The 12,821-nt window shown below is 48.4% G+C and overlaps 1 protein-coding gene across 1 annotated transcript in view; it reads right to left on the bottom strand.

The window, feature by feature from the left end:
- The window catches only part of LOC122928562 (aldo-keto reductase family 1 member B1-like), a 57,517-nt gene that overhangs the window by 21,457 nt on the left and 23,239 nt on the right, over positions 1 to 12,821 (bottom strand). The window contains exons 2-4 of the mRNA XM_044281531.1: positions 12,471 to 12,638; positions 12,032 to 12,148; positions 3,370 to 3,447 (exon numbers count right to left, since the gene is read on the bottom strand). Of these exons, the coding sequence (XP_044137466.1) occupies positions 3,370 to 3,447; positions 12,032 to 12,148; positions 12,471 to 12,638 (363 nt within the window). The remainder of the gene's footprint in view (positions 1 to 3,369; positions 3,448 to 12,031; positions 12,149 to 12,470; positions 12,639 to 12,821) is intronic.

Raw genomic sequence — 12,821 nt, 5'->3', positions numbered from 1 at the left:
GTATGGGGGGCCACAAGGAGACGTTACACTGTATGGGGGGCCACAAGGGGACGTTACACTGTATGGGGGGCCACAAGGAGACGTTATACTGTATGGGGGGCCACAAGGGGACGTTATACTGTATGGGGGGCCACAAGGGGACGTTATACTGTATGGGGGGGGACACAAGGGGACGTTATACTGTATGGGGGGGGGACACAAGGGGACGTTATACTGTATGGGGGGGGACACAAGGGGACGTTATACTGTATGGGGGGGGGGGACACAAGGGGACGTTATAATGGACTATGGGGCAGCAGCCAGCAGGAGACATGATGATGAGAGCAGCAGCCACAAGGAGACATGATGATGAGAGCAGCAGCCAAAAGGAGACATTACAGTATAGGGGAAGCAGCGCAGCCACAAGGAGACATTACAGTATGGGGGCAGCAGCGCAGCCACAAGGAGACACTACAGTATGGGGGCAGCAGAGCAGCCACAAGGAGACATTACAGTATGGGGGCAGCTGGCAGCAGCCACAAAAGGAGACATTACATACAGTATGGAGCTTGTGGGGGGCAGCATGTCTTATGGACACCTGTGTGACTGTTACTTGCCACCTGCCTGCCAGGCTGCCACCACCACCATAATTCCTCCTTGCTCATCATGTCATGGGGGAGGTACTGGAGGGACTCATGATGGCTCACTGCGATTAGCATAGAGGCAGCAGCAGGCAGTGTAATAGGAGCCTACAGTGGAAGCTAGCCCCGCCCCTCCCCACCCTCCAACCAATCAGAGGCAACCAGCAGTCCAGCACTGACTCACAGCACAGGGGGAGTCCTGCAGGGACTCAGAGAATCGTCTAAGAGTTTATTAGTTAAAAGAATAGAATGAGTCAGAGACGTGTCACCGAGTCCCTGCCAGGCTTCCTGCTCTGCGGCTCCCTGTCCCCCGACAAGTCCGTCCGGGGGGGTGGGGAGTGTGTACAGGGTGCATGCAGCAGTGTAGCATGTAGCAGAGCAGGAAGCCTGGCAGGGACTCGGTGACACGTGTCTGACTCATTCAATTCTTTTAACTAATAAACTCTCAGACGATTATCTGAGTCCCTGCAATAACTATACATTGTAAGTCCCTCCTGACCTTCGGTTCACTGGAGACTGAGCCGACTCAGCAGTCGCTGCTGTACTGCGCTGCTCAACTCAGCCTGGGGGCGTCACCTGATTCCAACGTGAGATGTCGGTCGGTGGGCAGAGACAGCACATTCGGAGCAGGCAGGAGGAGCCGCTGCTGGAAGAAATTGGTAGATAATGATGGGGGAGGGCAGCCGCGGACGCAGTTTTTAAAGCGATCACGTCACGAAATATACCGCAGTATTTAGGAAACAGCGATATCGCCATATCGCCGTTTTTTAAATACCGCGGTATATCGTGATACCGGTATATCGCCCAACCCTACCTTTACCCAGTCCCCTGCCCTTCTTAATCATACCCAGTGTCACCCTTACCCAGTCCCCTGCCCCCTCAATTAGACCCTGCCTGTCACGGATGGTGTAACAGAAAACAAGAAGTTACAAATAAGGATCCGACTGGCTTGATCCGAAACTAAGGAACAAAAGGGTGACCCCTATTTAAGCCCTGAAACTCTCCCTGTCTTCTCAGCCCATGCAAAGATCTCTATGATAGAAAATTGCATGCCCTCGTGCCTCGACTGTATGACACCTGAACACCCTATAATAGTGAGGGGACACGACCACCGGCTCCCTACACTTAATACGGAGGGAGTCAGGGTCACCTAGGATCAAGCAAACAGGAAAACACAAATAAATTAACAAACTTATCTGTAGAAGCATCAGTTGTAGCATCCAGCATGTACACACTCCAGGAAGTTGTATAAACCGCATAGTGATGCAGTATGGGAGGGGATTTAAAAGGGATGCAATCAGTGCAACTAGATGACAGCTGAGAGAGGGAAACGAGATGACAAAACGAAAGCAAAACAAAAGAACCTCAAGCAGGAGGTTCTGAAGAACATCTGTCAGAGCTTCTCAGATGTCTGGCGGTGACACTGCTCACCTTAAATTAAGGGTGACAGACACTGGGTATGTTTAAGGGGGCAGGGGACTGGATAAGGGTGACACTGGGTATGATTAAGGGGCAGAGGACTGGCTTTGTTTGACACTGGATATTATTAAGGGGGGCAGGGGACTGGGTAAAGGTGACAGGGTATGATTAAGGGAGGCAGGGGACTTGCTCTGGGTGACACTGGGTATGATTAAGGGGGCAGGGTCTAATTGAGGGGGCAGGGGACTGGGTAAGGGTGACACTGGGTATGATTAAGAAGGGCAGGGGACTGGGTAAAGGTGACTGGGTATGATTAAGGGGGGCAGGGGACTGGCTCTGGGTGACACTGGGTATGATTAAGGGGGGCAGGAGACTGGCAATGGGTGACACTGGGTATGATTAAGGGCCTTAATCATACCCAGTCTCCTGCCCCCCTTAATCATATCCTGTCACCTTTACCCAGTCCCCTGCCCCCCTTAATCATACCCAGTGTCAACCTTATCCAGTCCCCTGCCCCCTTAATCAATTCATATCCAGTGTCTGTCACCCTTATCCAGTCCCCTGCCCCCCTTAATTAGACCCTGCCCCCATTTAATGAAAGATATTTGGTAAAAAAAACAATAAGAACAGGTACTCACTATTTGAAGTCTTCTGCTCCCTCCCTGTCTGCAGAGCACCGGTCGCCACCCTCACACATTGAGCGGATCCTTCCGCAGCTCTCTGTTCCTGCACCCCTAAGCTCCTTTTCCACGCTCCGGAACCTGACCTGGCAGCTGCAGCGGCTCAGCTCGCCAGGCTCGCCTCACACAATCTCGGGCTGGCCTGCTGTAAGAAACCGACTGCGAGCTGTGTCGGCCGCCGGGCGCCCTGTTGCCCTGGCGCCCTGTGCGGCCGCACAGCTCGCACACCCCAAAGGCCGGCCCTGGCAGTAACAAATCTTTCCTGTAGAGGCCAGTGCAGGGGATGAGTCTGGTTGTTTGCAGCTTCCCTCTGCAAAATCAGCTATTTCAGCTGGGTGACTTCAGTATGAAAGGGGCTGTCTCATGATACAACCTCTGTAACCCCTTACGGATACGGCAATTTTTGGGGGTTCTTATCTACAAAGGCCACTGTATGAAGCACCTAATACACTTGTTCACAAACCCACATGCAGAGATAGCAAATAAAAAATAAAAAAAGAAGAGTTCTACAAATAGACATACTAGCATTGTTATTTCACATGGGAACACAGTATTTACTAAAATAGACCAGCCAGGAGAGCCAACAAGTGCCCTGCACCTTTTAAGAAAACATGGATACGCATTGTACAACATTTAACTGTATAACCTACCTCCCATGTATTTAAGAAATGCGTGTCACTCGGTATCACTTGTCCCTGCTCATCAGTGGGGAAAAAAGCCTCTCCAGCCTGCCAAAGAAATAACTGCAAATCAATAAATGTAATAGAACATATCTGTTAGCAATCAAATCATAAAAATACCAACTATGAACCTCATTTAATTTTTTTTCGTCCAAAGTTCTGTGCAGAGAGATTGCATACATTTTTCTGAGCAAGAGCTCCAAATCGCCTATACAGTACTGCCCATAATTATTCATAACCCTGGCAAATTTTGACTTAAAGTTACTTTTATTCAACCAGCAAGTAATTTTTTGACGGGAAATGACAGGCATCTCCCAAAAGATAATAAGACGATGTACAAGAGGCATTATTGTGGGAAAAATAAAATTTCTCAGCTTTTATTTACATTTGAGCAAAAAGTTTCCAGTCCAAAATTATTCATACCCTTCACAAACTGTCACAGTCTGTGGGAAAATCAAAAGTTCTATACCATTCCAAATAGTCCAAGCTGTTTTAAAGCATCCTAATTACCCTGTTTTAATCAACTCAACAGGCGAAAAACAGCAGCTCTCTGCAGTTGGTTTGTGGACAGTCATGGCTAAGACAAAGGAGCTCAGTAGGGACCTGCGGCTGCGCATTGTGGCTACTCACAAGTCAGGATAGGGCTACAAGGCCATTTCTAAATGTTTTCAAGTTCCAGTGGCTACAGTGCAAAGTATTATTAAAAAATACAAGATGTTCCGCACTGTGTAAAATCTCAGAGGACGTGGTCAGAAGCCAAAAGTGACACATGTGCTGGCCAGGAGGATAGTTAGAGAGGTGAAAAAGAATCCAAGGATCACCACCAAGGCCATCCTGCTGAATCTGGGCTCTGCTGGTGGCAATGTCTCAAGGCAGACAAACTGCACACTGCTGGGTTTCATGGATGCAAACCAAGGAGGACGCCACTTCTCCAGATAAGGCACACAAAAGCTTGCTTGGCCTTTGCAAAAGCTCATCTGGACATAGAAGAAGACTTCTCATCTTCTGTGTTATGGTCAGATGAAACAAAAATGGAATTGTTTGGTCACAATGATGTTTCCTTCATTTCGCGTAAAAAAGGAGAAGCCTTCAACCCAAAGAACACCATCCCCACTGTCAAACATGGTGGTGGGAACCTAATGCTTTGGGGGTGTTTTGCAGCCAATGGACCAGGGAACCTAATCACAGTAAACGGCACCATGAAAAAAAAAGCAATACATGAGGATTCTCAACGACAACATCAGGCAGTCTGGAGAGAAACTTGGCCTTGGGCACCAGTGGACATTTTATTATGACAATGACCCAAAACACACAGCAAAAGTGGTGAAGAAATGGTTAGCAGACAACAACATTAACGTTTTGGAGTCCAGACTTGAATCCAATTGAGAATCTGTGGAGGGAGCTAAAGATCAGGGTGATGGCAAGAAGACCCTCCAACCTGAAAGATTTGGAGCTCATTGCTAAAGATGAATTGGCAAAAATAGCTGTGGAGACATGGAAAAAGCTGGTCTGCAATTATAGGAAGCGTTTGATTGCTGTAATAGCCAATAAAGGCTTTTCTATTGATTACTGAGAAAGGTATGAATAATTTTGGACTGGACACTTTTTGCTCAAATGTAAATAAAAGCTGAGAAATGTTTTTTTTTCCCACAATAATGCCTCTTGTACATCGTCTTATTATCTTTTGGGGGACACCTATGTCATTTCCCGTCAAAAAATTACTTGCTAGTTGAATAAAAGTAACTTAAAGTCAAAATTTGCCAGGGGTATGAATAATTATGGGCAGCACTGTATACACAGTGTGAACTGTTACGCCTTCCTGCGGGCTTGTTTTGGGCCGAAACAGGTACACTGACACCTTTGTAGCTTGTGCGTCACACTGTTGCTAGTTTATTTTGCAAGTTGCTCAAATTAACAAACAAAACCAAAAACAATAGCCGTCTGGCTCCTGCCTATCTCACTCGGCAGCCCTAGCTAAACTCATAACACAAACACAAAAAGCGTTTTCAAGGGGAAAACAGAGCAACTTACAGTTCAGTAGTTAGACAGAAAAGCGACCGCTCTCAGAGCTCCTGGGCTTGCAGCTTCTCAAACAGACTGCCAGAAAGAGAGCTCCTGGGTCAGGGCTGCTGACTTAATTAGTACATCTGTGTGAGCAGTCCCCCAGGGAGGTAAAACCCGGACTGGCTCCGGGTGGTCAGGGAACCCACCCAACTCTTCCCTGACCGGCTCCAGGACCCTAAAGTGGTTTTCCTTCTCCCAGAAAGCTTCTGGATACAAGGAAAACCAAACCTTCCTGGAGCCTTTTAACACATGAAGTGCTGGAAACTTGGTGCAATGTACACACCATCCAGCACTTTCTCTGCAAAACATTGTGACACCCTGTCACATACCCCCTCCCTCTGTTCGAACCCGTGGGTACGGACACTTTCCGAGAACATACAATGAGTTCGGGAGAGAGCGTCAGCATTGGCCTGCAGCTTTCCTGCTCTGTGCTCCACTGAGAAATTATAGTCCTGTAGTGACAGGAACCAGCGGGTCACCCTTGCATTATGGTCTTTGGCCCGTGACATCCAGGTAAGAGGGGAGTGATCTGTCACTAACTGAAATTGACGGCCGAGCAGATAATATCGCAGAGTCTCTAAAGCCCACTTGATGGCCAAACACTCGCGCTCCACAATACTATAGTTTTTCTCAGCTGGGGTTAGCTTCCTACTCAAATATATCACTGGGTGTTCTTCTCCATGCACCAACTGTGACAACACGGCCCCTAGGCCCACATTGGAAGCATCTGTTTGAACAACAAACTTTTTTTTGAAATCAGGAGCGATCAAAACTGGCCTACTGCATAACACCTCCTTGAGTTTACAGAACGCAACCTCAGCATCTTTGTTCCAAGAAATTCCCCCTGAGCTTTTGCCCTTGATTAGGTCCGTAAGCGGAGCAGCTATGGTGGCAAAATCTGGAATAAACCTTTGGTAATACCCTACCATGCCCAGAAACGTCCTCACCTGTTTTTTTGTGCAAGGTTGAGGCCACTCCTTAATTGCCTGTACCTTTTGAGCCTGAGGCTTGATGAGGCCTTTACCAATAATGTACCCTAGGTATCGTGCCTCTTCAAGGCCCAGGGCACATTTCTTGGGATTGGCCGTCAGACCAGCCTGACGAATTGAGTTTACCACCGCTTGGACCTTGGGAAGATGACTTTCCCAATCCGAGCTGAATATCACCACGTCGTCAAGGTAGGCCGACGCGAAGTGCCGGTGTGGCCTAAGGACTTCATCCATCAACCTCTGAAAGGTGGCAGGGGCCCCATGAAGCCCAAACGGCATTCTCACATACTGGAATAGGCCCTGAGGAGTAGAAAATGCTGTCTTTTCCCTAGCCGTTGAAGTAAGTGGAATCTGCCAATAACCTCTGGTTAGATCTAGGGTGGTAATGCACCTGGCTGGACCTAACCTTTCTATCAACTCATCCACGCGTGGCATGGGATAAGCGTCAAACTTTGAGATATCGTTTAATTTGCGAAAGTCGTTGCAAAACCGCCAGGACCCATCCGGTTTTGGTACCAACACCACAGGGCTAGACCAATCACTATGGGACGGCTCAATAACACCTAGCTCCAACATTCTCTGGATCTCACCGGCTACTGTCTGTCTGCGAGCTTCAGGAATGCGATATGGCTTCAAGCGAACCCGAGCTTGTGGATCTGTAACAATATCATGCTTAATTACATGAGTGCAACCTGGCCACTCTGAAAACACATCAGCATTCCTAAGGAGGAATTCCTTTACCTCTTGGGCTTGTGCCCTTGACAAAGTCTCCGAGACCTTCACCTCAGTAACTTCCCTCTGAAGTGTAGGGCTGAGAGGCTCAGCCGCCATAGAAACTAACGGTTCCTTCCAGGCCTTTATTAAATTGACATGATAAATTTGCATTTTTTTCCGTTTGTCAGGTTGGTGGACTTTATAGTTCACCTCCCCTATCTTCTCTACAACCTCATAGGGCCCTTGCCATTTTGCTAGGAATTTGCTTTCAACGGTGGGAACCAGAACCAGGACCCGGTCACCCGGCTGAAAAACCCTGAGTCTGGCTCCCCGATTGTATATGCGACTTTGGGCCTCTTGAGCCTGCCTCATATGGTCTTGTACTATGGGCATTACAGCTGTGATGCGATCCTGCATCTGTAGAACATGTTCCACCACGGAGCGGTGGGGAGAGGGCTCCTCTTCCCACGACTCCTTTGCAATATCCAAAAGCCCCCGGGGTTGTCGCCCATACAAAAGCTCAAACGGGGAAAACCCAGTAGACGACTGAGGCACCTCACGAACAGCAAACATCAAGTAGGGGAGCAGGCAATCCCAATCTCTCCCGTCTGCCTCAACGACCCTTTTTAACATTCTCTTGAGGGTTTTGTTGAAGCGCTCAACCAACCCATCAGTTTGAGGGTGATAGACAGATGTCCTTAACTGTTTTATACCCAGCAGCTTACACAAACCTTTCATTACGTTTGACATAAAAGGCGTTCCTTGATCCGTCAGGATCTCTTTTGGAATGCCTGTTCTAGCAAACATATGAAACAGCTCCCGGGCAATTGTTTTAGCTGACGTGTTCCGCAGAGGAACCGCCTCGGGATACCTAGTGGCATAGTCTAACACCACAAGAATGTATTGATGTCCCTTTGCAGATTTCACCAGGGGCCCCACCAAATCCATTGCAATCCGGTGAAAAGGTACCTCAATGATGGGTAACGGTACCAAGGGTCCCCGGTAATGAGGCGCAGGGGACGTCAACTGACATTCTGGGCAAGACGAACAGAATCGTTTGATTTCTGCAAATATGCCAGGCCAAAAAAACCTCTGGAGTACCCGTTGCTGCGTTTTCTCGGCTGCCAGGTGTCCTCCCATGGGGTTTTTATGAGCCAGGTCAAGTACCACTTTCCTATGCGATTTGGGAACAACTAGTTGCTCTACGACTTCACTCCTTATATTATCAACACGATAGAGAAGATCATGGTTGACAGCAAAGTGAGGGTACACCTTCTCCAAGCCTGTACTGTGGGCAACCTCATTAACCACAGCCACATTTTCCCAAGCATGAGTTAACGTTGGGTCCCTCAGTTGGGATGTGCCAAAGTTATCTTGAGAGCAGTTTATTTCTGGCATAGGTAACTCTTCCACAGACTCTTGTGGTCTCTCGGATTCCCCCACTAGCACAGAGAAGGGAAACTGGTCAGGCTCAACTGGGGTCAGTCCACCGGCCGGTGCTTCAGAACCGGAATCCCCAAAGTTAGGCAGGCTAGCCAGAGTTTCATCTCTCACACTTAGGGAAACTTGAGGTGGAAAGTCGACCGCCAACAGGTCCCAGAACAAAGGAAAGTCCCGCCCTAGTATGACACTATGCATCAGGGATTTAGACACTCCAACCTCATGGGATGTCACACCAAACTGAGTCTCAATGGGGACCACCGCTGTACCATAACTTTTTGCATCACCATGTATGCACACAACACCCATGCACTGGTTTTTCAGCTGGTCTGGAGCTACCAGGTCTGAGTGTACAAGCGTAACGAGGCTCCCAGAATCCAGCAAGGCCTGGACACTCCTTCCATCCACTTTGACTTGTGCCATGTGAGCAAGCGCAGATGTCAGACACGCTGGATGAGCAAAGAAGGAAAGGCGCCGAGCGGCTCCACACTCCATAGGTACTGGGACGTCAGGACATTTAGCAGCCACATGCCCTCGGGCTTTGCACCTCCAGCACTGGACACCGGAGCCTGGTAGGGTCTCTTTCAGCAGCCTAGTATCCATGTTGGTTTTCACCCACGTTTTCAAAACAGGATCAGCATTTAAGGTTGAGGCGCCTCTCCCCGCCACTGCGGGCAGACGCCGCTTTACAGGCAAGTTCTCGGGGTCAGACCCCACTGCCAAAAACCCCTCTGCTGCGAGGTAGCGTTCAACCATCTCAACTAACTCATTGGCAGACTTTGGATCAGCGTGACTGACCCATTTTCTTAATTCATACGGCAGCGCTGTCAGGAAGCGATCCATTGTGACCCTTTCGACAATCTGGGGTGCCGTGAGTATCTCAGGTTGCAACCACTTTCGTACCAGATAAATTAGGTCATGCATCTGTGACCTGGGAGACTTATTAGGTTGGTAATTCCAGCGGTGCACGCGTTGGGCCCGCACAGCAGGAGTGACACCCAAACGGCGGAGAATTTCAAGCTTTAGCTTCTCGTAGTCCTGGGCATCCTCGGCAGACAAATCAAAATACGCTTTCTGAGAGTCACCAGTTAGAAATGGAGCAACCAACCCCGCCCACTGAGGCTTAGGCCACGCCTCCCGATCTGCGGTACGTTCAAAAGTATTCAGAAACGCTTCCACGTCATCGTGTGGGGTCATTTTCTGAAGAAAATGGCTTGCTTTGATCAACCCACTATTGCTAGGTCGATCCGGATGCGTATTCGCCAGCTGCTGCAGAACCTCTGTAAGAGTTTCTCTGTCTTTCCGAGCCTCAGCTAGTGCAGACACCTGAGAACTCAACAGACGTACAATTTCCTGCTGCGCCTCCTGCTGGGCAGCCAAAGCCTTTTCATGTCTGGCATTAGTCTCTCGCTGGACTGCATTTGCCTCTTGCTGGGTTGCACAGGCTTGTGCCAACCTCAACACCAGGTCTTCCATCGTACTGGATGATAAGATGAAATGCAATTCAAGTTGCTAGATGGGTGGTATCTGGTAGGGATCCGTGTGCCCGCATCCGACACCAATTTGTGAACTGTTACGCCTTCCTGCGGGGTTGTTTTGGGCCGAAACAGGTACACTGACACCTTTGTAGCTTGTGCGTCACACTGTTGCTAGTTTATTTTGCAAGTTGCTCAAATTAACAAACAAAACCAAAAACAACAATAGCCGTCTGGCTCCTGCCTATCTCACTCGGCAGCCCTAGCTAAACTCATAACACAAACACAAAAAGCGTTTTCAAGGGGAAAACAGAGCAACTTACAGTTCAGTAGTTAGACAGAAAAGCGACCGCTCTCAGAGCTCCTGGGCTTGCAGCTTCTCAAACAGACTGCCAGAGAGAGAGCTCCTGGGTCAGGGCTGCTGACTTAATTAGTACATCTGTGTGAGCAGTCCCCCAGGGAGGTAAAACCCGGACTGGCTCCGGGTGGTCAGGGAACCCACCCAACTCTTCCCTGACCGGCTCCAGGACCCTAAAGTGGTTTTCCTTCTCCCAGAAAGCTTCTGGATACAAGGAAAACCAAACCTTCCTGGAGCCTTTTAACACATGAAGTGCTAGAAACTTGGTGCAATGTACACACCATCCAGCACTTTCTCTGCAAAACATTGTGACACCCTGTCACAACAGTTATATTATACAATTCTATTTGGGTGCAGCCACCATTAGAGGGAGCTTATAGCATACATACTTAGGCTACTTTCACACTAGCGTTCGATCGGATCCGTTCTGAACGGATCCGATCATAATAATGCAGACGGAGGCTCAGTTCAGAACGGATCCGTCTGCATTATTTTAGCATATAACAGCTAAGTGTGAAAATAGCCTCGTACGGATCCGTCCAGACTTTCAATGTAAAGTCAATGGGGGACGGATCCACCTGAAGATTGAGCCATATTGTGGCATCTTCAAACGGATCCGTCCCCATTGACTTACATTGTAAGTCTGGACGGATCCGCACGCCTCCGCACGGCCAGGCGGTCACCCGAACGCTGCAAGCAGCGTTCAGCTGTCCGCCTGTCCGTGCGGAGCGGAGGCTGAACGCCGCCAGACGGATGCAGTCTGAGCGGATCCGCTCCATTCAGACTGCATCAGGGCTGGACGGCTGCGTTCGGGTCCGCTCGTGAGCCCCTTCAAACGGAGCTCACGAGCGGGCCGACGAACGCTAGTGTGAAAGTAGCCTTATAAAGCGCCCCACAGCAGTCAAGAATATGTACAGTACAAAGTTAACTCTGAAGCTCACCCTAGTGGTGACTAAAGGCACATAGAAATAATTTAATTATATGCAGGAGACATGGATCTCTGGCCTCTAAGAAAATTTTTAGAGCATCTGTAAGCAGATTTGTACCTATGAAACTGGCTAACCTGTTGCATGTGCACTTGGCAGCTGAAGGCATCTGTGTTGGTTCCATGTTCATATGTGGGTCATTGTTGAGAAAAATGAAGTTTTAATATATGCAAATGAGCCTCTAGGGGCAACGGGGGCGTTACCATTACACCTAGAGGCTCTGCTCTCTCTGCACTTTGATAGGACAAGGTAGTGAAACACCATCACACCTGGCTCTGTCAATCACGGCACAGCAGTTACAGAGAGAGCAGAGCCTCTAGGTGTAATGGTAACGCCCCTGTTGCTTTTAGAGGCTCATGCCTTCAGCTGCCAACCACACATGTAAACGGTCAGCCAGTTTCATGGGTACAAATCTGCTGACAGATGCTGTTTAAGAATGAAGTTGTGTTTAAAAATGGAGATGCGCATCCGTTCTGAAGGTTCTTACCTTACAAATGAATGTCATACGGTTTTCAAGGACAATCTGATAATCCTAAATATTCTATGACCAGTAATGTCACAGCCAGGTCCCATATTCAAATACAGTGGTCACCCTTGTGATTATACCTTAAACCCTGTTGGCCAATGTATGAGGTAGAGGTCCAAGTAATCGAGCTTCAGAGAGGCAAGAGTTTTCTCGCAGGCTCCTCTCACCATAGATTTTTCATGGAAGGTTGACCATAGCTAAATCACAAAGAAAATATAAATAAATGAAATAATGCTTGTTGCTGCCCATCACATAAAAATGCAGGCACTAATTTTTTTTTTATATAATATTTTATAGACAAGGTTTTAGCAAGTAGCTACCATTTCCTGCTCCTCTAGAAACATCACCACTCTTGTCCATTGGGCTTGTCTGGTATTGCAGCTCAGTCCCATTTACATTGAGGATAATGAGGACACAACCACCTGGACAAAAGTGGCACTGTTCCAGCAGAACCTTCTTCAGATCGTCTAAACAGTCATAAAACTCTTTCTGAAGGCGTCTGCAGGACTTTTTTTTTACCTTGCTAGTAACAAACAGCTCCTCTCTCTTTAGCACTCCTTCCTTGATCCTCTCTTGAATGCCTTCCCCGACTTCATTCTCATTCTGATAGAGAAAGGCGCAGTCAAGGTGCTTGTACCCAACATCCAAGGCTTTCTTTACAGCTGCGGTCACTTTCCCAGGCTCGGACTGCAAAAAAAAAAGTTTATCCATTACCCATCGTGCACATAGTTGGTCACCAGGTCTAAGGGGTGCACAATCTAGACCTCTGTATGGAGTGGTCCTTCCATGCACTTTAATCATTCCGTGGTTCTTGCCATCTTTAAACATCAGACCCATCTCACCCCCTATGGACTAGGGTGGCACCGGGTA

This window comes from Bufo gargarizans, chromosome 2 (genome assembly GCF_014858855.1).
Source record: "Bufo gargarizans isolate SCDJY-AF-19 chromosome 2, ASM1485885v1, whole genome shotgun sequence".
Lineage (NCBI taxonomy): Eukaryota > Metazoa > Chordata > Amphibia > Anura > Bufonidae > Bufo > Bufo gargarizans.
The sequence above is the reverse complement of the archived record's forward strand: the minus strand, read 5'-3'. Positions and strand labels throughout refer to the sequence as shown.